We start from the raw sequence: 27,547 nt of genomic DNA on the forward strand, positions 1-27,547 counted from the left end.
CCGTCTTCCTTAAGATAAATAGCATTATGAAAAATAATCTGTGTTAAGAAAAGATAATAATGACTATTGTTTTGCAGGAAAAGTCGGTGACTTGATTTTGAATAGTGAACGCAATGTTACAACAGTTGCATGGGTTTCAAATAACCGATTTGAGGAAGTATCAGACGTAAATGGAAACGAAGATGTAGTTGTAAACATCACAGGTAATCCATTGACAGTTATGGAGTTTTCAAGATAAGAGTAAGGTTAATATCTATCTTCAAACTTCGACTGCCACCATCCCACCCCCATCTATTTATTGACTATTTTGCTTCTCTAGACTATCACCCCTTCAATCATCATTTGAATTTAGCACTATTAAATCATCCTTAGTTTTGTTTTCGATGCAGTATCATCTCCAATCCACGGGAGGGAATACAGAATATATATCAAAATACGTGTCCTACTTCTGTGTTAAAACTGGGGAGATTGGTTTGCAGTTGCTTGATAAAAAGGGTAGATTTATATTATAGAAACCAAGAGAACAAAGATGGAGTTGAAGTTAGTTTTGCATATTCACTTGGGTATTGAAAACAATAGTTTGCTTTTTTAAAACCCATTCTCCTATGATATAAAAGGAAAGTAACCATTGGGTAAATCTGTAGTAATCTTGTCATTAACTACTGAGTTATCTTATAACAATAATACATTGTTACAGTTTTTATGCAAACATTGTAACACCCCACCCTACCCCATCTACCCTTTTCAGCAAACTATGACCCATGGGACATTTTGCGTACGTAGTGTATAATATAAGTTAAAATATTCATGTAGGATTCGTAATGACCTTCTCACGAACGGATATAGGAAGATACCCTGGTCTTCATTTCAACTAAAGTTTCCTTAATTTAAATATCGAATCTAGAGAATCCTTTGGCTTCTGTGGGCTACACCACCGGTCCCAAGTACTGTATAATGATTCTAAAGTGTATTCCGAACCTTTTCCATTTTCTGATAATTAATGACTTGTTTTTTCGAATTCCCCTTTCGGAAATTCTGTCACTGTTTTACGTGTCTATAACTTAACAAAAAAAAAATTCAACTTGAAATCCAAGCATTTTCGTAGAATGATATGTTTTCATTTATGGGCCTAGGGTTTGTAAAGATTTAAAGATATTTAGGATGTAAATTCGGATACTAATCTACATACCTTAAAGAGATTTGCACCTGAGATTTCTAGTAATGTCATTTTTTGGGAAGTGTATTTTGGTTTCTTCATTGAATGATAATTAGGATATTAAAAAGAAAAACTGGGATCGCAATGCTTGTTATTGAGATACAGTGTTCTAAACACGACCTTTGTTGGAGTGAGGGTGGTGTGGCAATATGATTATATGTTGAATATAAATCTTTACACTGTGCATGTCTGCTGAATCGAGTTATACTTCATTGTAATATTTGAACTGCCAATGCATTCTATATCTTCAAAGTAAGATAGTTTGCAGTTCTTGATCTAGGAATCTTTTCTAAAATAATCACAATCTAATTAAAATTATATGCTAAATCTGCTCGCATACACACATACATTATGTATGTGATCGGATCTAACATGTAACATTAGTTCGATTGCAAATAATTACTGCTTCATTAATTTCAAGAACAGCGCAGCTAGTATCAAAATTGACCATCAAATGCTTAAGCGTTTTTATAACTTGCCCGGTAGATGGTGTAACGGGCTAGCCATGCTGTCCACATGAAATTAAGACTTGTGTTGTTTCACATTTCAGGTCAAGTGAATGGTCTTTCAGTGGGTGTTTTAAGAAAGTCGGATCTGATAGCAGAGTATGGATCGGCATCATCATATGAATTTAGGGCTTATGTTGTTAATTCAAATATCACCAACTGGATATCAACACGGGAAATTCGAAATAGGTAAAGGATTTCAAAGATTGTATAGGGAATCGAATTAACTAATCAGATTTCAAATCCTAGTTCAAAACTAATCACAAATACAAATATTTTGTCAACACACACACACACACACACACACACACACACACACATATATATATATATATATATATATATATATATATATATATCTGTGTGCGTGTGTGTGGTACAATTTTAGGCATAATATCCTTCATTTTGTTAGAATTGTGGAACCTCTTGGAGTGAACTTTTTTATTTCACCTACAACGACAATAGATGTGGCATCTATAGAGATTTCCATCAAAATAAACCCTAGTGAATTTGATAATTCGACAGTTCCTGCTCTTCTTATTTGGGATAGTTATACTTTTAACTCGGAGACGGAAAGTAAGGACACTTTGATTTCATTTATTATGAATTTTATGTGACAATCATTGTCTAGAGGTGCGTCACCACATAGTGACTTTTCGCATCTGTACAACGTTTGGTTATGTATTGTGATGATTTATGCCTTCAGCATATGGTATATGGAGACACGTGGAAGACGAATGTGGGCTAGACATAAGATTCCCCACCATAGAGGGAAATGTGTACAAAGTAAAGGTAAGATTTCAGAAATGGATTTAAGCTATCAATTCTCACAAAAATATTACCTGCTGTGAATGAGAAACTTCAGACGTATTGTTCCACAATATGTGCAGGAAATGGTATAAATCAAATGTGGATGCTGGAAAATTCCAAATAACTTTTAATGGATTTGAAATCACAAAACTTTCCCCAAATCAGCAGCATCAAAACGTACGACTTTTCAACCTTTTACACGATAACGTCGCACGATAAAGCAAAGACCAGGTGTTTTAACATAAGACTGCTGTTTCTTCATTAAAATGGAATACAGAAAAATTCATATCTTGTGTTCAGTCATCCAAAAATTACTTTGGGAAACCACTACTCTGATGTTGATATTAAGAGCTTGTCTACGAGAAACCATGCAAATATATAAAAATGAAGGAAATGGTGGTCATCAATATCATTTCTAATCATCTATATCATTTGAGTATATGGTTGGCATAATTATAATTTGAGGTCAATTTATCGATAGGTCGTTTCTATTTTTAGTAACAGTGCATTCCGTAATTACATGTGGATTAGTCTTTGAACACAAGAAAAATCCTTAAATATTAGGGTTTTATTTTTTCAAAAATGCAAATCAATTCTGAAGACTTAAAATTATGAAAGAATTGAATTTTAAAGATATTTCTATGTAAACCATTTATGGAGAAAACATGTTTGACATCGTAAGTGTCCATATAGAGATTTCATGGAGCTGTAATTTGGCATTGTGCCAAACTTTTTCATATCGTGTTATATTGTCAATTTTGAAATAGTTGTTGCTGCAAAAGTAACGCTTAAATTACTTTAAAAGTGTCTAATACTTGAATATCAAATCCTTGTCTGTAAAATATATATATAAAAAAATCCTATTTTGGACTCTTGGCCGTTCATTTGCAATTAAAATCTAAAAAGTGACAAAAATGAATATTTTTAAGCATTTCAAATTATCTTTTAAAAGATTAAAAGTTTAAAATTTGTGATATTAGATTCATAAATTGTTTGGAAATTTAAGTTTATTTATAGATTTACATTTTCTAATAAATAAATCTCAGTAATCTACTATTTTATATGAAAAAGGGGAGTCTTTTGATTAAATAGACCAGTTGTTGGGATTACCTCCCCCTTTGATGCACTCTAGAAGGTACAAAATGATAGCAATATTATGGAATGTTATGATTCCAACTTGAAATGGGATTTGAGAATGTGTACATCATGTTTATGTGATATCAGTGAAAGACATAACAGTATCTATGGATGTAATCCAGAAATGTCTAAATATTGGTATGGTTTAAAAAGTATCCGGTACTTCATCCTGTTAAACTGCAAACTAGTACAAATGATCAGGCATTTTGTCATTGATGAATTGAAAGCGTTCTTGCCTTGATAAACCATGCATTAATTGAGAACACATAGATGTTACGTGTAGGGAATCAAAGAAATTATGCATCTATATTTAGTCCAGATGGAGCATATGACGATCTAGTACAGCCACCACCCCCTCCTGAATTTTCAAAATGTATGTACCATCATGATTGATGAAAAAAAAAAATAGTTTACATATGTGCACTAAGTAATGAAGACAGAACAAAATAACAAAAGTGAGAAATAAAAATGCATAAAGTGACATGCTCGATGTTTAATCATAGGTTCAACATATACAAATTTACACCTTTCTCGATTTTGCCAACAACTGTAAACTGATCGTATTACATATATGTATATAATAATGTAGTTTCGTAAAGTCATTGATGTAGGTAGAGTTTGGATTGTCACTACTTAAATTGTTCATCATGAGAAATTGACCGGGGGAAAATCATTTATCTGACAGGGAAACCTAAGATTATTTCGATCAAGTCTCTTTAGTTAAATCAGCCCCCCCCCCCCCCCCCCCATCTTTTTATGGCATTTGATAAACAATTTAATTGGAAGCTTGAACTGATGAATTACATGTAAAATTATCCTTGGACCCCCCCCCCCCTTATTATTATTAAGAAATTTGAGCTTTGGGTTCTGCTAAAAAAAATTGTGTGTGTGCGTGTGTGTGTGTGTGTGTCACCCACCCACACCTTCCGCCCCAACTATGGGGCCTCTCCACCTACACTGTACGTGTTAGAAAGTTTGTTTACAGACAGGACAGACTATACCAGTCGGGTAAGGTATATATAAACAATACATTTCATTACAAATTATATTTCCAATTATTGCAAGCCAACTTCTTTCCTTTTCGGACGTTATTATTATCAGACTTTCATGTTCGGTACAATTTATTTGATTACTGTCAGTTAGTATTTAAGTTATATTTCATTTGTACGTGTAACGGTCTTAGGGTGGAGTGTTAATGCAAAGACTATTTCAAACAGAGCACCACCCTATCAGTTATCCATAAAGAATATTTCTATATTTTACACATGGATAAATTCTTCAAAAAGAATGTTTAATCCTATAGTATTTTCAAGCTAGTAACGAAGTACTTAGTAATATGGCTGCTTCGTATCCATTCACATGGATTTAGATTGATTGATTGTATCTTCCTTAACGTCTCTCTCTCTCTCTCTCTCAAGAATTTTCAACACATATGGAGACGTCACCAAGATCGGTGAAGGGCTTCAAATTTTGGCCTTTACTCGGCTCTTACGGCCGTTGAGCAGTGAGGGTTCTTTAGCGTGCCACACCTACTGCGACACGGGACATCCGTTTTTAAGGTCATCTACGAGGACCGGTGACATTCACACCTGATGCCGAGCGTTTGGCGATGGAACTGTCAATACTTGTTTTAACGGCATAGGTCTGTCGCGGCCGGGATTCGAACCCCGACCTTCCGCATGCGGGGCGAACGTTCTAACCGCATGGATTTAGAATGTAGAATGATACGCTGCATGTAAGAATAAAAAAAAAATAAAGACAAGGAAAGAACATGCACATTCTTTTTAGCTCACCGGGAAGACTATCTGGAGAGCTACATGTATTGTCATGACCCTGGTGTTGGCGTCAGCGTCACTTTAAGGAATACACTTTAACCTGGTCTATATCTTTTAAACCAAGGCGGATAGGGTTTTGATATTTCCCGTATTGATTCCTCATGAAGTGACCTTTGATGTGGTACCAAAACAATTGGACCTAGTGAACTTGACCTACTTTTTAAAAAAACTTTAACCTGGGCTATTTCTTTTTAACCAATAGGGATAGGGCTATGATATTTTACATATACATTGTAGATGCCTCATGAAGAGACCTTTGTTTTGGTAGAAGACATTTGACCTAATGACCTTTGCCTTGAACTTTGACGCACCGTTCAAAAACTTTAACCTTGGTTATATCTTTTGAACCAAGAGTGATAGGACTTTGATGTTTCAAATATAGATGTCTCATTAGAAAACATTTCTTTTGTTCCAGAACTGTTAACCTTGGGCTTTGACCTACTTTTTAAAAACATTAACCTTGACTATATCTTTTGAACCAAGAACACAGGGATTTGATATTTCATATTTAGATGCATCATGACCAGACCTTTGATATGGTATCAAAACATTTGACCAAGTACCCTTGGACTATTTTTCAAAAACCTTTTGAATAAAACGTTATTCTAGAGTCATGCTTCTCGGCGAGCTATGTTGTCTTCTGACAACTCGTGTTTATATGTACATATCAAACATATTATCTAATTGTTGAAGGGTTGCTGCTCAATTTTTTCTGGATACTTCATTTGTTAAAGTTTGATGACATTTAAAAATTCCTAACCATTGAGTACTTTTTATCTATTATATTGTACCTGATAACTGCATGCATTTGACATTTTAACTGTCCCGAGGGAAAAAATCAAGATTTGGGGTATATCTATATTCTGGATATTTAATACGTTCTGTCTTTAAATTGGTCTAAATGTTACTATGGCAACCATGGTATTTGTTTTAGAATACCAATATGGTGACTTTCATACAAACGGTCAAAAGTTACATTGCTGTCTGGCTTAGAATTTGCGATTGAGCTTGATTATTTCAGACTGTTTGCAATAACCAGTCAGATTTTAAAAATAGATTTATCCTTATTGTATCCATAGTAAAACCAAATCTATGAAGAAATATGATCCAATTGCTTTTGGCATATTTAAGTCTCTATAGCATAATATAAATTGACATGGAATTTGCTTTTAAAAATTACATGTTAAAAGTACACAATCATATGTCAGTTTTGTTAAAATACAACTAATCATACGATGCAGATTAAAAAAACGTTATTTTTTCAAATTTTGCAATCTGTCACCATGGCAACCAGGACCCATAGCAGCAACAAAAAAATGATACATACTTCTGGTCATCTGATGTGAAATCATATTATATAAGACTTAATAAGATAACAGGGACCATGCATGGCAAACATGTTTAGGTAGCTACCAGAATGAAAGCTCTAAAAGCAGGGGGAAATGCCCAACTTGAAGTATTAATATATTTACTATAATCTAAAGTCCAAAGACAGATTTTTGATATATCGTAAATATACTTCTTCTCTATAAGATAAAAGTAATTTTGAATAAATCATAGCGTTACTTTTGACTACTAGTTGATTCAAAAGTGATCATTTTCTGCAATTTACCAAAATCTGGAATCGTGCCAAATTTGTGACCTTTGTGCACTTAAACGGAAGTAAAATATTAGAGTCTCACTAAACAATATGAATGTGTATATCCAGTTGTTTTACATACTGTGCCAATTTAAAAAAAAAATCATTTTCAATAACCAGTCAGAATTTTTAAATAGAAAGGGTAAAATAAACATAATTTTACCCTTTTGTCTGAACAAAAGTGCTATTTTTAGTAACATGGCTGCAAATCCCTATCCAATGACTACATCTCCGAAAAAAATATGCCAAAGTATTTGATATTGGTGTACTTTATTACACTCAAAATATGTTGTTGATCTGACAACCTTGCTTCCATCACATTTTGCATGGTTTTCTCGTAGACAAGCTCTTAAGAAGATGCTGGAGTTCCTCATTCACAGTATTTACCAATTTTTGGGGGATCATTTTTTTTTCAACAGTTGGAATTTCCATTGACACAAATTGTGTTCCATTATTAGCCTGCCTGTTTTGTATTCTAATGAGGCAGAATTGATTCATAAGCTTCTACATGAAAAAACAAAAACCGCTTGCTGTGGCCTTCAACTCGACATTTAGATATATTGACGTTTTATTTATCAACAACAATCGTTTTCATTCATATGTCGATTCGATATACATGCATCCTAGTGAACTTGAAATAAAACACACCACAGGGTCCTCTACATCTATTTCATTTATGGGTATTTTAGCTTCTCCATTGTCAACTTCCCATATTTGTATAGCAATATTCCATCATCATCTGCATGCAAGGTGAAGATAACAAACAGTGATCTATCTCATAAATCCTATAAGCAATACAAAATAACGAGCTGGGCAAAAAGGGACCCCTTGATATACCAGAGGTGGGATCAGGTGCCTAGGATGAGTAAACATCCCTTGTCGCATATGGTGATTATATCTCTTAACTGATTCGATACAAGACAGCATACTTCGCGTATGATGAATTGTTATATCAACGCGGGCTACTGACAAAGAAGTTGATGTTACAGGGGTTTCAACAGTCTCATTTAAAGAAATAATTTCGCAAATTCAATGGCCATTTTTATGATCGAATTTGCAAATATAAGCTATCAATTGGTGGAATGCTGTCTGACATGTTTCATACCAACTGTTATATCGTTCTTTACATGCTGAGTTTGACTACGGATTACTCCGTTTACCTGATCAAGGTATAAGGCTCATGGCGGTTGTGATCGGTCGACAGGGGATGTTTACTCATCCTAGGCACCTGACCCTACCTCCGCTATATCCAGCGTCAGTGTTTGCCCTTCTCTTAATCTTTATGTAATTTATGAGATTGGTCACTGTTGATTAACTTCATTTGTTCATATAGAACAAATGGCTTTTTCAATAACATTTCTGAGAGTCATTTTCTTGTAATGTGTGCGTATTTCACTCATACTATGACTCATTACAGATATGCCAAAATACCTTTCGAAAGTCCTCGTCAAGAAGCAAAAGATCTACTGTAGTATCAATGACAAACCCTTACCAATACACATTGACGGTCATGAACACGTCCTTTTACAACTCCCCACCGGAGATAGATATCGATACTGTGATGATATCGGAGGACACGTCGATTATTGATTTTCAGATACCTTATCATGATGATGATCTGGATTCTGTTCAGTTTTATCTTCTAAAAACACCAGAAATGGGTTTCGCAAATCTGTCATCAAATGGTAGCTTGACGTATCGGCCCAAGGAAAACTTTTTTGGGAATGACAGCATTGTGATTTCATTGACAGATGGTGCTAGAAATCCTGCGGTCGTAGAGAAAACTCTTAGAATTGAAGTTGCAGAGGTGAACGACATGCCAGTGTTTGGTTTTCTATACAATGACTCTTCATATGATGTAGTAAGAAATAAAAGTTTAACACTCATTTTTGAAGGGAATAAAACATCTCATTATTTGATCGACTTCGGATTTGCGGATGTCGACGAAAGTGAAACCCTTTCTTTCCTTTCAAGCGTAACAAACACAGCTGACGTCAATATTACAACAACGCCATCCGATGGTACATTTTTTCTTAATATAACGTTCGGGCATATGGCGATAAGGACACAGCAAGAATATTCAGCAGACATGGTCATCAACAAAAAATTCCATGGCGATTTCTTTTACTATATCTTAGGATTTGACAGTCACAACTATTACACTGAGCGTTTGGAAATCCATATCTTTATTCTATGGTCTCCTTGTGTCCATGGCTTCTGTTCCCCTAAATTCAATGACTCTCTACCATGTGAAGATACTTCACGATCTGCATCATTTGATTCCTACAAGTGTATATGTTACCCAGGATACCAGGGTGTATGGTGTGAAAATGAAATTAATGAATGTCTACAACAACCTTGTGGTGACCTCTATAACTGTGAAGACAAAATCAACAGTTACGACTGCGTCATCAAACCTGAGGCCCTTGCTTGTCTTGTAGTAGCCGCACTACTATCGATAATCCTGGTTGTCATTTCATATCGATGTTTCAGATGCAAAACGAAGAACAACAGGTAAAATTTTGAATCTAAAATCTTGATTTGTATGTATTGTAATAAAGAGGCCTACCGGTCTTATTACTCACCTTAATATAAGTTAAACGTGACTCAGGTGACCTAAAACCTTTTTTATTTATCTACATGTACATACATGTTGACTTTTCATGTACTTATATATCTGGTTTTAGACAAATATCTCCCTCTCCATATGGCGACGCATTTGATGAATGGTAAGTACCAATTCTCGATAAAATATACTATTTACTTCAGTATAATGATTGAGATACTTCTGTTTCACCAAGTGTTTGTTTAAAATGTTTCTATAATATTTTACTTTTTCAGTGAAGACCACATTACGTGAGTATTTATAATTCCTTAATAAAACTATTAAGAAGCGCTATTACATGTCCCTTTTGCTTCATACTTAGATATTTTATTGAAAGTAGACATTAACGGCAAACTGACAACTCAACTGTATGACAAAGGGGATGATTTCAGCTTATCCATCGTCAACTTCCCAAATTTATGTAGCAATATTCCATTATCACCTGCAGATGATGTTTATATATCTCAACTGATTCGATATGCAAGAGCTTGTTCTGCGTATAGTCAGTTTTTAAATCGAGGTAAGCTACTGACAAACAAGTTGATGGTACAGGGATTTCAACAGTCTCGATTGAAATTAGCATTTCGCAAATTCTATGGTCGTTATAACGATCTAGTTCGTCAGTACAACCTCGCATTAGGTCAAATGCTGTCTGACGGCTGATCCCACCTCTGGTGTGTCCAGGGGTCTGTGTTTGCCCATCTATCTATTTTGTATTGCTTATAGGAGTTATGAGATTGATCACTGTTCGTTATATTCAACTTGGATGTACACGTAACATTGTTTAAGTCCTAAAATTACCGGTACAAATACATATTTTAATCCATGTAGTTAAGTTCTTGGAATATCTTAATAATACAAAATTGAAACTGCCTAACATACTTTTACAGAATTGGTACCACAAACTTCCCATCCTATCCAATAAAGGATCAATCGGACAACCCAGAAAATAAATTGCCACTTGACGATCCTTGCAAGCCATCAGTTGGACATTCAGTCAAACGAAGTCATGATGATTACCAGAGAAACATCGAAGGGAAGTTATCTGAAAAGGCTACACATATAGATCCTGAACAACCCTTAGGTCAAACAAAAGAGCAGATTGTACACGACAAACCATTCTATAGAAAATTATGGCAACGTGTCAAGAAACCGATGATGAGGGTTCCGTACTGGGATCTAGTTTTCTATGGAAATGACGCTTACTCGCCTGACGTCAACGACATGGATTCCTCCGATGAAGAGATCATTGGAGCAACTAAAAAAGCATTAGAAATCGGAATGCTTGAAGAAAAGAAAACCCAGGCCAAGTCTAACCTCGGAAAGAAGTTACTACAGCAGTCAGCATATGTCGACGATTTATTTGCAAACGTAAAAAGTCACAGAAATATTAATGCCAGCACATCTTGTCCCGTTAGTAATAATCATTCTGAAGATCTCTCTTCAGAAAAAACACAAAGTTCTGATGGGATGAAAACTGGCGAAAAAACTATGCAATCCCAATATAGAGAAAACGAACAGGCAAATATACGAGAGTTTACCCACACAGCGCAGATTTACCATGGTAAAACAATCGAAAAGAGCAGTTCAGATCAAGAAACCCACACCATGAAAACCACACCCACATCAAATTTTGTAAAACATTTTGCCTCGGAAAAAATAAATTTTAGTAATCAGAGTGAACCATTATCCACTATTCTAAGAGTCAAGTCGTCCGAGTATCCATCCCGTATACAATCAGAGCTGGACGACGAAATCGATAGAAATGTGACTGTCACGCCAATTGGTACCTCTGCAGAAGACGACTTCAACCCTCTCTCAATCTGAGACTTATTGAATTGAAACTACACTGTGTATAATCTTAATTACAGAATGTTTACCCCTACATTCACTGCTATTTGCATTACTGACTTCGTTATATATGTCTTATTTTCAAACTTTTACAATTTCATATACTTCACTAGGGTGTAGGTGAAATTACGTTTGATCACATATAGTGAATTTGTGTTAAAAATATATATCTTATAGTTTTGCGAAAGTTTTAGCAAACAATAGCGCCAATACCCATATCTAACTGTTTGACGAATATGTAGCTTAATTATATGTACATGTGCTAGAATCATTATTCATAGTCTATTAAAATTCTTCTAACAAATATTTTCTGAGTTTCTTTCCTTTTAAAAAAAACTTTTATTAATCTTTTCTATTCAAATTTGTCAAAGACGTAGCAAAGAAACAGCCAGAACAGTCAGATCGAGTTGAGAATGTGAGTATCAATCACAATACAGACGATAAGTCAAAGGTGAAGATAATGTTTGTTGATTGTATCTTGTTTAACTTTTCACTCATATGGAGACGTCAACAAGACCGGTTAAGGGCTTAAAATTTAGGCCTATGCTCGGCTCTTATGGCCATTGAGCAGTGAGGGTTCTTTTGCGAGCGACACCTACTGTGACACGGGATATCCGTTTTAAGGTCATATCCCAGGATCCGTGATATCCTCACCTGATGCCTTCCGCATGCAGGGCGAACGCTCTACCTCTAGACCATTGCGGCGGTTGTGAAGATAACGAACAGTGATCAATCTCATAACTCAGATGCCCAGGAGGAGTAAACATCACCTGTCGACCGATAAAACCAACCCTGAGTCACACGTCCCGACCTGGTAAACGAATTAATCCGTAGTCGAAATCAGTGTTCCAAGAACAGCCCAACAATCGGTATAAAACACGTCAGACAGCATTTAAACCAATGGCAGGATGCATAGGCAAACCATACCACTACAAAGACCCTAGAATCCGCGAAACGCCGACCCCAAACGAGATTGCCGAAATCCCCGCAACACAAATCTGTCCACCAAGAGCCCGCCTAGATTTGAAAACTGATCATACGCAGAACAACCTCTTGCATATCACATCAGTGGAGAAACACAAACACCCCATGTAGGCAACAATGGAATATTGGCACACAGACACGGGAAACCGACGACGGAGAAGCCGAAATCGCCCCGTTTGTCATAAAGTTGAGTTTTTAGTTTGCCGTTACCGGTACTATTCATTGTCAATAAAATATCAAAGTCCGAAGCAGACGTGGACTCTGTCGAGCTTACATTGATATATGGAATCGATACATGAGTGAAAATCATTATTGGTAATAGACGAATCGTTTTCGATATATCTAAATGTCGTGTTGAAGCTTTTGAATAAACTCTGCTTCATAAGAATATAAAAACAGGTCAGCTATGAATTGGTGTCCATGGGATTTCCAAAAGACTGTTGGAAGACCTGATTACGAAAGACTACGTAGATATTCTAAAAAGGGTATTTAGTGAAAAACACGGAATATTGCAAAGCAAAATCATGGGAAAATGCAACAGTCTCTAAATTCGCCAAAACTAAACCTGTATAATATAGGATTTCCCACAAGATGATTATTCTAATTACATGTTGTATGATAATAGTTCAATGGCATAATGCTCTTGACAAGCTTTGGACAAAATTGTCAAACAGGCAGTGTATCATACAGTTAATTATCGCCACTCAATTCATCGCCATTTTCGTTATAACGCCGTATTTTTCTAATAACGTTTTTCCTATTACTTAAAATTCTCTCTAAAACGCCAAATTCGCTATCGCCATCTGCCACGGTATTTTTAGTACAAAAATCTATATCAAAGTGTTGATTATCTCGATAAACAGCCATGGGTGCACGGGATCAGTGATACAGGAAATGAATTCACATAACTCAGAGATATCTCAACACCAATATGACTAACCTGATCATACTGTTCTCTATAGGACCAAGGTCACAATGCCATTGATGAAGACCTTGGCATACGAAAACTATATACCTGGTACAGAATACAGGTATGAAAGTTCAGTCTTAAATAGTTAAGAGATATTAGATAGGCAAGGGTTTTATTAAAAGTAGGTCAAACTATAAGGTCAACGTCACAAGGTTAAGTTTAAAAATATTGTGTACATAAAGAACCTATATACAAAATATGAAAGTCCTACCTTAACTGCATCAGGAGATTAAGGGTTATCTTAAAAAGTAAAGATTTCAAAGTCAAAATATCAAACACCATTGTGTACAATGTCTTGCCATAAAGATTCTATATAAACAATATGAAAGCACCACCTAAAATTAGTTGTGAATATATCTAATAGGTTATTTTTTCTTAAAAGTAAGGCAAACCCTTACTCCAAGGTCATAAGGCCAAATATCATGATATCAAATTAACGGTCTTGCCATAAGGAATACATCCATATACATTGTACGGGATGTGAAAGATTTACCTTAAATAGTTCAGGACATACAATGTATTGTATCGGTCAGATTTTTATGATAAGTAGGTCAAACTCCCACAAAAAGGTCACATGATCACACAGCATTCCTTCACATGAAAGGTATCTCCTTGGAAAACGTATTTGCAAAATATAAAAGCCTTATCTTATATTGTTCAAGAAATATTTTTAAAGATTTTCCCAATACATAAGCATTTAACACTTTGATCTTGCATTCTGGCCACATCCTACCCTCGGGGACCATGAATTATACGAACTTGGATCAAATCTGAGTCAGGAAGCTTTTACATGTATGTAAATCTGAACTTTTCTAGCCGTGTGTTTTTTTTAGTAGAATTTTAAAGATTTTCCCTATTTACTCACATATAAAATTTTGATCCCCTATTCTGGCCCCACCCTACCCCCGGAACGACCATGCTTTGAATAATTTTGAATCTGCATTATGTCAGGAAACTGTCGTCTAAATTTCAACTTTTCTCGTGGTTCTTGAGAAGATTTTCCAATTCCTATTCGAATGTAAATGTTTTATCCCCAACTGTGGCCCCACCCTAGCCCATGGGAGCATGATTTGAACAAACTTGAATCTGTTCTATGAAAGATGAGGATAACGAACAGTGATCAATCTCATAAATCCCATAAGGAATACAAAATAGAGAGTTGGGCAAACACGGATCCCTGGACACACCGGAGGTGGAATCGGTTTCTATGAGGAGTAAGCATCCCCTGTCGACCGGTCACACCCGCCGTGAGCCCTATATCTTGATCAGGTAAACGGAGTTATCCGTAGTCAAAATTACTGTGTCACGAATGGTCTAACAATCGGTATGAAACACGTCAGACAGCATTTGATCAGTAATAGGTTGTATTGGCAAACTAGATCATTATAACGACCATAGAATTTGCGAAATGCTGACTTTAAACGAACCCCTGTACCATCAACCTGTTTGTAAATAGTTTGTCTCGATTAAAAAACTGACCATACACAGAACAAGCTCTTGCATATCGAATCAGTTGAGAGATATAAACACTATATGCAGGTGATAATGGAATATTACTACATATATATGGGAAGTTGACGATGGAGGTGCTGAAATCATCCTGTTTGTCTTAAAGTTGAGCCGCCAGTTTACCGTTAATATCTACTTTCAATAAAATATCGAAGTATGAAACAGAAGTGGACGACTCTGTGATGTCTTTTATTTCGAGGTCGCAGAGATATATCGAATCGACATATGAATGAAAGTTATTGTTAATTGATAAAACGTCGTCGATATATCTAAATGTCGAATTGAAGGCCACAGCAAGAGATATTTTCTTCTCACATAGAAGTTTCGGAATAAATTCTGCTTCATATTAATATAAAAACAGCTCAGCTAACAAAGGAGCACAATTAGTGCCCTTGGCAATTCCAACAGACTGTTGGAAGACCTGATCACCAAAGACAACAAAGATATTGTCAATGAGGAACTGTAGCATATTTTCTATTTTAGCTTCAGAATACTTGTGCGTGGAATCAGAGTGATGTTTAACAAAGTATGTTTTTGGATGACTGATCACTAGATATGAATATGTCTGTTTTCCATTTTGTTGAAGAAGCAACTGTCTATCATTTAAAAAAAGTCTAGTCTTTAATTTATCGTGAGGAATGGTCGTGTAAAGAGTTGAGAAGTCATAGGTTTTGATGTTGTTGATCCGAGAAAAGTTCTGCGACCTCAAGTCTACCGAAAGCTCCCCAGAATCCCCCAGAACCCAAACTCGACTTACACCACTCCCGGCATATGTAGCCGCACAGTAAGTTTGAAGTTTCTCCTTCACAGCTATTAACATTTCCGTGAAGAGCAAAGATAAGGGTTTGGCAGAGAACCCACTGCATCTAGCGATGTATCCACGTCTGTAAGGGTTTTTATGTAGTTTAGTAATCCAGTATAGGTACGGTAACGCATATTCATTTGACCCACCGAATGGGATACCAAATGTGACTAAAACTGAAGCATGGTTCTGAAGAATTTCATCTTTTGAAAGGGCAATTGGAGTACAAGTACGATTACCAAAGGCGGGGTTAATGCCAAGTACGTCGTTTTGTTTTAATATGTCTAATGCGGGATTTTAATATTCCTCTTATACTTTTAGTCCATGCTGACAATGTAGCAAGTTTTTTTTTTCATATTTAGCCCATCGTCTGGCATAATCGTCGACATAATTCATAAGAAAGATGAAGTTCTGTCGCCTATTGAAAGACTGAGGTTCTCTGTATTTAGGACCTTTTAGAATAAATGATTTGAGGTTCTCATTTTCAACTATATCAACACCACCAGTAATGACATGTCCAACTGGACTATAGTTGAAAGTAGATGAAGAACAAGAACACGTAGGTGGATTAAGTACAAGATGGTCTATATATAGGCACTGTTTATAATTAAAAAGCCTGGATGCAATAGTAGAAGTATACTTGTAGGAAATACTGGGTGGGATCTGAACTTGAAATAAGTTGGAACACAGGACTGAATGTTTTTATGACTAAGAATGTTGCCTATGCAGATATCAAGAAGTATTCATGAAAATGTCAATTTTTCTGGCATAGTGGATCTTAAGTAGATTTCTAAAGATTCCCCTTTATATTCACATGTATAACTTTAGTCCCCTATTGTGGCCACATCCTACCCTCAGGGCCCTGATTTGAAAAAAATTCAATCTGTGCTATGAAAGGTGTTGATAAGGAACAGTGATCAATCTCATAACCGTATCAGACAGCTTTCATCTAATTGTCATCTTCTCTGGCCCAGTGGTTCTTGAGAAGATGTGTAAAGATTTTCCCTATATAAATTTGAATTTCCACTATATCAGTAAGCTTTCATGTAAATGTCAAATTTTCTGGCCCAGTGGTTCTTGTGAAGATTTTTAACCAAACCCACCCTAGTTTTGCATTTTTGTAATTATCGCCCGTTTGAAGGGGGCATGGCCCTTCATTTTAACAAACTTGAATTCCCTTTTCCCATGGATGATGTGTTCTTAGTTGGATTAAATTTGGACCAGTGGTTCTGGAGAGGAAAATGAAAATGTGAAAAGTTTACAGACAGACGACGTACAACAGGTGATCAGAATAGCTCACTTGGTCTTTTCGGTGAGGTAAAAATGAAAAGAAAATGCAAGGTAAAATTTGATTTATAAGATAGTATTTAAGCCTAGATACCCGGGGCCCAATCAAAATTCTTTTTCACTTTATTGGCATCAATGCACTGAATAATGTCTCCGGCTTCAAACATGAATTTAGAGTCATTCACTAGGACACTCCTTGTCTGTCACAATCGAGTCCATTCATCTTTATAGTGTTTAGAGAATCCAGCTTACCTACAAATATGGATCAAAACAAATAACCTTGCAGTGTAATTGTAGTCTCCATTATTTGTTTACTACACATAAAACCAGTATCTATGAAGTCATAATAGCCTTTATTTTTTTTCATCAATAATTCATTATCTGCATTATTTGTTTATAAAATCACGAGAAGAATATTAGATCTCTAAGTGTTTCATAGATAAATATTTACACTAAGTTTACTGTATGTATTCTGCTTAATTTCTATTGAAACCCATTACTCGTCATTTGCATTGTCGCTAGCCACAGTTAATGAGTCCGGTAGTACCTACAGTTTATAAGTATTTATTAAATAAAGTTCACATTAACAGCAGTGGTTACGCTTGCAAATCATGTGTTATTAAACTTAATCGTATTCTCAAACTTGATGAGGAAAATCGGGTAAAGTAGATGTGTTAAAATCTGAAAGACTAAATTTGATATAAAAAGTATTATATGGTAAATGTATTACACCATTGAAGTCAACAAAGAAACGTTCATTAGTTACAACACCTAAAAAGTGTATAGTTTGTTCTCAATCGGCAATCCTCCGATTATTCCGCTACGAGTACGCAATTTCTTTTACTCATAGAGCAACGGCATTGACGTAGTGTAAACGTAGACAATAGGCGTGGCTTGTGACTATGGTCATTGACACATCGATTCAAGGTTGCCAATAAGGAACTCTTATGAAAAGTGAAGATAACGAACAGTGATGACATTCATAACTCCTATAAGTAATACAAAATATAGAGTTGGGCAAACACGGACCCCTGGATATACCAGAGGTGGGATCAGGTGTCTAGGAGGAGTAAGCATCCCCTGACGACCGGTCACACCCGCCGTGAGCCCTATATCTTGATCAGGTAAACGGAGTTATCCGTAGTCAAAATCAGTGTGCCAAGAACGGCCTAACAATCGGTATGAAACACGTCAGACACCATTTGATCCAATGATAGGTTGTATTGTATTATCACCAGTACCGTATAATGACCCACATATCAGGAAATTAATTGCATAGTTACAATTGACAAGAGCCTTCCAAAAATGGCATAAGTCATAATCAGACTTGTAATATGTCTATTTTTCAGAAAGGGCGAAAACTTGTGTATTGGAAGAGTAATATCTTCGAAGGGCGAGCTAGGAAATAATTCATTTTGAGCAACTATCAGAATAGACTACTTAACATTATCAAATCATATTAGTGAGCTTAACTTTTAAAAGTAAAACATCATCATGAAGGTTAAACAAAAATTCAAATTAGGTTATTGGATTAACATTAAATTCATACTTCAATCATAGAATTTCTTAGTTGCAACTGACAATGGTCCTCCAAAAATTACATTAGCCAACATTAAACAATACAAAGGGTAGATAACTCTTAAAAATTGGCAACATGCTAACATGACAGTGCAATGGTGCCTCGATAATCGGGACACTTTGGTTCACATGAAAATCGTCCGGATGAATGAAGCGTCCGCATAACTGAAGAATATATAATAATATTTTCTATCTTTACATAAGTAACCGATATGCTTACTTTATTTATGCGTAGTAAAGCAAACACATTAACCATTTGCTTTATCAAATAAATCCTAATGTTAACATTTACATGCATTTCAAAGGACTATAATTGAAATGTACATGAACAGATTATTTGCATATGCTTATATTGTACATGTATAGTAGCACTACAAACATGTATAAAACTGTGTACCGCATGCACTAAAACAAAAAATTAAGCATTATATGTAATTGAAAAATAAATTAGATATTAGGTGCTAACACAATCATTTACCATTCACATTTCGTCACACCTTTACTTCGGTCAACTTCATTTGGCGTGATTTCCGGGTTTGGCAGTCGGTCGAAACAGTATTAATTGTCCAACGTTGATCCAAGAATTTCCTGTTTGTCATATCATTTTCTGTTGCTGCTGTTTCTGCTCGAAATTACTAATGAGTGTGGTGATGCTGTCTGTTGTTTCTTTCGTGGTGATGTCACTCACTTCTTCATCGTCGACGTGATCGTCATCACAGTCAGACACTTCTACCCTTGACCCTAACAGCATAATATCATCATCGGTGAGCTGATGTTCAGTTTCTTCTTTTGCATCGATGTTCAGATAATCGCCAGCTCTCATGGTGGTTGGTTCAGGTAGCGCTCTCATGAGAAATGAAGATAATGAACAGGGATCAATCTAGTAACTCCTATAAGCAATACGAAATAGAGAGTTGTGCAAACACGGACCCCTGGATATACCAGAGGTGAGATCTAGGAGGAGTAAGCATCACTGATTGTTAGGCCGTTCTTGGCACACTGATTTTGACTACGGATAGCTCCGTTTACCTGATCAAGATATAGGACTCACTGCGGGTGTGACCGGTCGACAGGAGATGCTTACTCCTCCTAGACACCTGATCCCACCTCTAGTATATCTAGGAGTCTGTGTTTGCCCAACTCTATATTTTGTATTGCTTATAGAAGTTATTATGAGGCTGATCACTGTTCGTTATCTTCACCTTTCACAAATATAAATAACTGTATTACAAAAAAGCGTGTTCTCTAACCTGATGTATTATCAACAAGATCAATTTCTGAATCTGGTGGGACATCTACTGAGCCAATTGCTACCCAGAGTTCTCGTTCATTAGACTCAGAAATACCTCTGTCCACGTCTTAGAATTAGCAGTGTTATTCCATGTGTAAATCTACTATTTCACTGTTGATAAATATAAATCTAAGAGCTACTTGATGAAATATCAGGAAAATGTAGGTGAAGCAACTTTTTATTTCCCATTACAATGCATATCTAATATATAGTGCAATCGAACTGCATTTATATATCCACGTTTCAACACAATTCAATGCCGTGAGGATCTTAGTTAGAATAGGTCCCGAGTACCCATTTCTTGTTGTAAGAAGCGACTTAATGGGGCAGTCATTCGGATGTGACCACAAAAACCGAGGTCCCGTGTCACAGCAAGTGTGGTAAAATAAAGATCCCTCCCTTTTCAAAGACCGTAGGCGCCGGGCATAGATTTAAATTTTGCAGCTCTTCACTGGCAATAGTGACGCCTCCATATCATTGAAAAATTCTCGTAGCGGAACGTTTAATATACAATCAGTTAATCAACACAATTCAATCATTCTTGTATCACAAAAGACTTTAAATCTGATTTATTTACACATATTTTGCAACCAAAGTCAAAACTATATTTTATCTGAGCATTTGTACCGTTTTAGAAGAACCTTGAAAAACCCTCGAGACGTTAACAGAGGTATATGCGAGTGTAAGGAACGATTACTCTAAGAAGAGATTACTACCGATCCTCTCAAATGATTTGATAAAAAACTCACAAAGTCAAGTAAATCCTGGTGCTAATACTAATAAATAGTTTACGATATATAATGCACGAAACGACTATGACTATGACCATCAAATATAATTTTGTTGTTAAATTTGCAGTAAAACTTTACCAATTTTTTCCTGAATGTTGACCTTGATTTCTCATTCAGCTTGGTCATGTCTGAGGTTAATGGAACACTCAGAAAGGCCTAAATAGAGAGAAAAAAGGAGATAAGGCATTTGTTAGCTCCAATTACCGGCGGATGGGGGCAGACTCCCGTATCACAATATTTCAAGACATTTGTAAGTGTAAATGTAAGTATTGGATTCTGATCATTATTTCCATTGTTGTTGGACTTTGATAATAGAAATTATCGCAGAATATATATATAAATCTTTTTTAGCTAGCATTCACAAATTAACAATCTTACATGTACGTCGGGAGTTTCTCCAATTTAGGAGCTTTCTACAAATGAAGGGAGATGTTCTATATATAATACTTATATATATGTTTTATATGGTGCCTTTAGTAAATCAACATTGATAATTAATGATAAATACTTGTTCACTAAATACATGTATTGTCATACATCACATTCATGAATAATGTCATACACACATTACATGTACAATCCTATGTTATACAACACATTTTATACAGCTTAAGGTTCTTTCATGATAGAATACCAGTCAGAAATTACAGTTAATATTATAAACAATCAGTCATAAAATCCATTCATAAAAAGCATAGCCTATTCGGATTCTATTATAACGTGTAAATTGAATACGACTACTATTATGTCACATCATTAATGCAATCAAAATTATGCACCCTAACTCACTCACAGAAGTAGATTGCTTGTGAAATGTCACGTGTAGTACATGGTTTTCATTATATACATTACATGTACATGTAATATAAAACAATACAATGTGAATGACATTGTCTTGTATCTTTGTGGTGAGCTTTCAACGAACCCCAAGAATCTTTTTTATTTGTTATTTTTCATTGTACGCAGTTGCACTAATTTATAGAGTAGACAATGACATTCTTCTTGCCTGTTTTGAATATGAATGCATTTGACTAAACGTAGTGGTCAAAAACCACTGTAATCATAGTAATAAAATTGAATTGCACATATTTTGCTGACATTAAAACAATGTTATTGACCATCGACAGACTGACAGACTGATAAATACGATTTGCAACATGTGATGAAAGTGATGTATAACAAAAGCAACACACAGATACGTTTATGATGTAAGAATATCAAATATATCTAGCACTAAACCTAATAAAAATGTAAGAATTAACAATCCAGATTGTGACAGTATTTTGGTCCAGTATGAGGCCTGATACTAACAATCGTAACACTCCAAACCCTTTGTATACAATATGTCGGTTTCAAAACAATCGTAATGTAGTTATTCATCAGAGACCTGCACTGTAATTTTCTATTCTATATACCATGAATGCATATTTAATTTGCATTTTAAATGCATCTTATTAATTCTTGCTACATTTTGAAATGCAGCTTTTATCTTATATGTATGCATTTTTTCATATAAAAACTCTTTACGGAAAAAAAGCGGCGGGTAACACAAGTTGTAAAACCAAGCCTCTTCTCCTTCATTAATCCTTTCTATCTTTGTACATGTAGATGTCACAACTGAGGAGTCATCATTGTGGATAACGAGAGCTAGGCTTTGAAGCCGAGCAAACGCAGTATCAATGAGTATGAAATCAATTTTCTCATAAAATGTGCACTATTTCTGCAAACATCATATTGCATAGAGTGTCGTAGATATATCTTCATCAATCACCGAATTTCAGAAACTCTTACTTACCTCAAACACTTCTTTCGCATTTCACAAGTAGCTGTACAACGTAGAAGTTGATGAATCAGATTTAAACCCATCAAATTACGTAGGTTAAGAGAGGAAATAACCGATAAAGATGGGTTTAAATCATCTGTTACGCGCAAGAAGTGTTTGGGGGCAAGTACGCGTTTCTGAAATTCGGTGCCAAATTTGACTGATCAATATAAAGCTATATACGACACTCCAGGTACATTGTAATATGAGTTTTGCAGAAATATTTTGTATACGAGAAAATCGATTTTATATTCACTGACACTGCGTTTGCTCCGCTTCGGAGCCGAGTCCTCGTGCTACACAATGACGACCTCTCGGTTGTGACGTTGCATATGGTGTGATATCCATATTTTTATCAGAATCGAAATTACCGTCGTTCATTATGATTTAAAGATAGCCGACAAACCAACCTTAATTTCTTCTGATGTGAAGACCGATTGTTGTGATGACCCGCGAGTGCATCAAGTATTGAATCCGTTTTGATAGTTAGATATCTAAATTGACATGGATGATTAAAAAGCATAATGGCCTGTAATATAGATGTCCATAAGTAATCACAAATGCATATGAATATAATACATTTGGGAGATACATAAATGGACAGATATTGGTCACATGATGATTTTTGTGGGGTAACTGGAGAGTCGCCCAGTGCGACCTTTTAACTTAACTTGTAGGGATCAAAAGGGGGATGAGTAAAGCATTCAGTGTCTAGACCCGATTGAATTGATTGATTGAATATCGAGAATATTTCACTCATAAGGAGACGTCACCACTGCCGGTGAAGGGACGCAAAATTTAGGCCTAAGCTCGGCGCGTATGGCCATGAAGCAAGGAGGGATCTTTATCGTGCCACACCTGTTGCGACATGGGACCTCGGTTTTTGCGGTCTCATTCGAAGGACCACCCCATTTAGTCGCCTATTATGACAAGCATATAGCAAGGGGGTACTGAGGACCTATTCTAACCCCGATCGAACGGACGCCAGCGTTGTAAGGAGATAAGGAGACCCGCCCTTCTCACTCCGTCTCCTGTAGTGCTACCTGGTTTGGAATTATCATGTGAGGAATATACATGTACATAAGTCAATAACATGCACCAGCCTGTAGCATCCCCTCACTGAAGTGAGGGGATGGGGATGTGGATCCATCCGCCCTCGATGGGGGTCCCACTGTAGAAGATTAACTTTGTTTCAACTTTAGAATTTTAGTCCCCACTTTAGAAGCAGGTGGGAGAGACCCCCCAGCTTTTGAAGCAGAAACAATCATCACATACCATCACCGACTCCCTACTTCGGCTACAGACATAGGGGAAATCATTAAATGTTAACTTCCCCCAAAATATACTATTATCAGCCTTTTTCTCCCTTTATTACCCTTTATTATCCAAGGGCAGATGACCCCAAGTACAAAATCAATTCATGAATAACATGTAATTCAATCTTTCCATCACAGTACTCACCTGCATTTGATATTTTGACAAAAGTAGCATACCTTTAATACATTAACAAGCAGTAGCTGTCTCAGTTAAACACAGTAATTAGTATGTCGTGGTTAGGTTTCCAAGGAGCTGGTTTCACTTATAACAAATTTTATCCCATCTCTGGTATATCCAGGGGTCTGTGTTTGTCCAACTATATTTTGTATTACTTGTAGGAGTTATGAGATTGATTACTCTTCGTTATTTTCACCTTTCATTCATTGTGATGAATAATGTGGTGCAGAGGATATTCAACGTATTTTAGTGGGATATGGAAACAGAGCGTGTAAGACTTGGTCTTCCCAGAACATACTCAATATTTGCAGTTTTTAAACAATGGGTAATACACAGAAAAATATGGAACCGCTATCAGAATTGTTGGGTAGATGGGGGTTAATGGTGCAAAGTTGAAGAAACAAGAGTCAGACAACAAAGATGATAATTAGAATTTTATACCTGATCAGGATATGGGGCTCACGGCGGGTGTGACCGGTCAACAGGGGATGCTTACTCCTCCTGGGCACCTGATCCCACCTCTGGTGTGTCCAGGGGTCCGTGTTTGCCCAACTATCTATTTTATATTGCTTGTAGGAGTTATGAGATTGATCACTGTTCGTTATCTTCACCTTGCATAATAGCTTGCCAGTAGGAGGAATTTGATTAGACCATACATATACGAAAACACAATAATGACATTTAAATAAGTTATATGAATATGAGCATTTTGGGCCTTTTGGCTTTGTTGAAGCATGATGCTCATGTAAATCATAAATGTCTATGTCCATTTTTCAATGCTTAGAAAGGACTTTTGCTGGCTCTTGACTAAACATAGCAGTGGCCGATCCAGGAATTCAGAAAAGAACGAGGGCGTGTCAAGGACAAGTATTAGCCAAAACACTCCACCATATTTGTGTTTTTAGCTATACATATCATGTCAGTAATGTATTGTACATTTATGGTGAAAAAATGGGGGAGGGGTGCATCCGCCTCTAAAATCACCACTGCATAGCCTACTAATCAATTGCAATTCCCCTTGTGACTCCCTAATTCTGTAGCAGATTTGACGGCGTAGCATAGACAAATTAACAAATCGTCCCTTCCCTATCTTCATCCAGAGTTTGTGAGGGACATGAAAGCCTATATAAGTCAGATGCCGAGGTAATCTGTATTGGCCAATAGCCATCTGGTATAAATAGAAAATGCTAGACTCACCCGGGTTATCCAGTACAGCGTCTGCTAAAGGGAGACCGGGTGACCTCATCAGAGGACGGTGGCTGCCTCGGGGTCTTGTCGATCCGTCCTGGGTGTAAGAATTTGAGCCTGTTCCGAAGTTAAGACATCGTCGTTTTCAGAACTCTCCATTTTTTTTTTCGATCCTCCTACCGGGGAACTCTGTGCGACTGCTCAAAATGATTTAAAGGTGACATGTTTATGGAAATAACGCGCCCGATAAGCCTCTGCTGACTTCCCAGGGAGCTATAGAAAATCGACTTTGTTGCTCGGGTTAAATCTGGCTAATGATTGGGGTCTTTCTCAGGGAGTACTATCTGTGATGTAGTATGCAGATTAAGTCACGTAGACCTAACACACAGGGTGTGTCAAACTGAATATATTAAATCTAATAATATCCATTGCTGACCGAGGGGACGAATACAGAAAATTGTTGTTAATCTGAGGCCAATAGCGAATTATTACATACAATTATATCACAATTATGTATGTAATTAGAATTAACACGTAGTCTTTGTTTGCAATTGTTCGAGAATGATGTTAAAAGATCTGCTTGTGTTCATTCTGAATAGGGATGCAGAAAAAGTTATTTCTCATTCTACTTTCCTGAAAGATCTAATACAAAGGATTCGTTAAATTTTCATGGGACTCAATTTTGCAGTTTCATCCAAAGGAACGCCCCATTTAGTCGCCTCTTACGACAAGCAAGGGGTACTGAGGAACTATTCTAACCCGGATCCCCACGGGATACAAATATGTGTTTTGAAGAAAAGTGGATTGTAATAAACCTAATTATTGATTTCAAAAAATGAACTCCACTTTCATTGTTTGATCGCTACCGGTAATTATGCACTGAACACTGAAGTACAAGTCATAAAGATGCATACTTATATACATCTAAATTATTTCTGAAAAGGAGTGTAAAGTGTTTCATAGCCCTTCATTATCATCTTGGTGTATTTTGACTTGAATATATGCGACACTTGCATTGCTACATATTATTTGTTATACTTTCATGCAAATTAAACGATTGGTTGAGAAACGTTTGTTAAATAGTACTGTTACCCCACTGCATGCATAAACCACGCCCTACAGGTAATAGTACATAGCTACGGTTGACAATGCATGGCGACGAGTAATTGTTAGCTGCACAGACTGTGCACAAGTATTCGCACTCTTAAAACATTCAGCTTAACAAAATATTACATGTTTTGTAGGGTAACATGTTAAATTGTCTACCCCTGAAATATTGTTGACCGAAGCTTCACCTACAAAACATAATATCTTTATAAATAAGATGTGTATTTTTCTTTTCTGTTCAGTTTTATGTTTGTTCTTTTCTTTCTTGCCAAAGTGTCGAACTATAGATTAGTTTCATTTTAGTTGTATTATGAAAATGTTTCATGTACATGTACTATTAAACTAGAACACAGTAGTAAGCTACTTATTAAATATGTAGGCGTTGTGAATGGTAGGCTGAAACATTTCCATTCATTTCTTTATTGCATTTGGTTAGTGTCCGCCATGCGCTAACAATTAAAAACTTCTAACTTCTGACAACTATCATTACAATTCTTTTAAAATTTCCAAATTTTTAAAAAAAAAATCTTCTATACAATCTCACATCTGTAAGAAAAATTAATTGCATAGTCAGGTGGAGCAGGAAGGCCTTTACCAAAATTGAAAATTCCACGATCTGCCGAATAGAGGTTCTGATTCCAGGGAGAATCCAGACTTGGTATATAGTGCTTTTTAATAAAATCTTCTCTAAAGTTATTGATACTAAATGCGGACTAAATTAAAATTGGAAAGGAACAGATAACCCTATACCAATATCATAAATTTTATGAACTCACAGGTAGTGTTTTGGTTTCCGGATGGGACCAAAATTATTATAATGATTTAGGACATCGTTTTCCATTGATATCTGCTTTTTCCTTACACAAAATGTATTATCAATTTTTTTTTTTGGTACTTTCATATAAATTAGACGAATTTGATTGGCTTAGAAACATTTGTTAAAAAGTATCCCACTGCGAGTATAAACCACGCCCTCCACGTAACAGAATATAGCAATTGTTGACAATGCATGATGACGGGTAACAGTATAATAAATGTTAACTGAATGAATGATTGCTCATACGGTTAACATGCTTAAAACATCCAGTTTAACAAAAAATAGTACAAGTTTTGTAGGGTAACACG

At 36.0% G+C, this 27,547-nt stretch overlaps 1 protein-coding gene and 1 long non-coding RNA gene across 2 annotated transcripts in view; one reads left to right on the forward strand and one right to left on the reverse strand.

The window, feature by feature from the left end:
* The window catches only part of LOC125651537 (uncharacterized), an 86,225-nt gene extending 74,320 nt beyond the window's left edge, over positions 1 to 11,905 (forward strand). The window contains exons 44-51 of the mRNA XM_056166102.1: positions 78 to 203; positions 1,767 to 1,911; positions 2,135 to 2,298; positions 2,429 to 2,514; positions 8,561 to 9,657; positions 9,831 to 9,872; positions 9,985 to 9,999; positions 10,639 to 11,905. Coding sequence (XP_056022077.1) covers positions 78 to 203; positions 1,767 to 1,911; positions 2,135 to 2,298; positions 2,429 to 2,514; positions 8,561 to 9,657; positions 9,831 to 9,872; positions 9,985 to 9,999; positions 10,639 to 11,575 — 2,612 coding nt within the window. The 3' untranslated portion in view covers positions 11,576 to 11,905. The remainder of the gene's footprint in view (positions 1 to 77; positions 204 to 1,766; positions 1,912 to 2,134; positions 2,299 to 2,428; positions 2,515 to 8,560; positions 9,658 to 9,830; positions 9,873 to 9,984; positions 10,000 to 10,638) is intronic.
* A 5,306-nt stretch (positions 11,906 to 17,211) lies between these two features.
* LOC125652120 (uncharacterized) lies at positions 17,212 to 25,603 on the reverse strand. The gene is made up of 3 exons (XR_007361487.2): positions 25,325 to 25,603; positions 19,208 to 20,967; positions 17,212 to 17,403 (listed from the first exon to the last, which is right to left on the reverse strand). It is a non-coding gene; the product is annotated as an uncharacterized LOC125652120 (long non-coding RNA).
* Between the last annotated feature and the right edge of the window lie 1,944 nt (positions 25,604 to 27,547).

The sequence above is a fragment of the Ostrea edulis genome, chromosome 5 (assembly GCF_947568905.1).
Source record: "Ostrea edulis chromosome 5, xbOstEdul1.1, whole genome shotgun sequence".
NCBI lineage: Eukaryota > Metazoa > Mollusca > Bivalvia > Ostreida > Ostreidae > Ostrea > Ostrea edulis.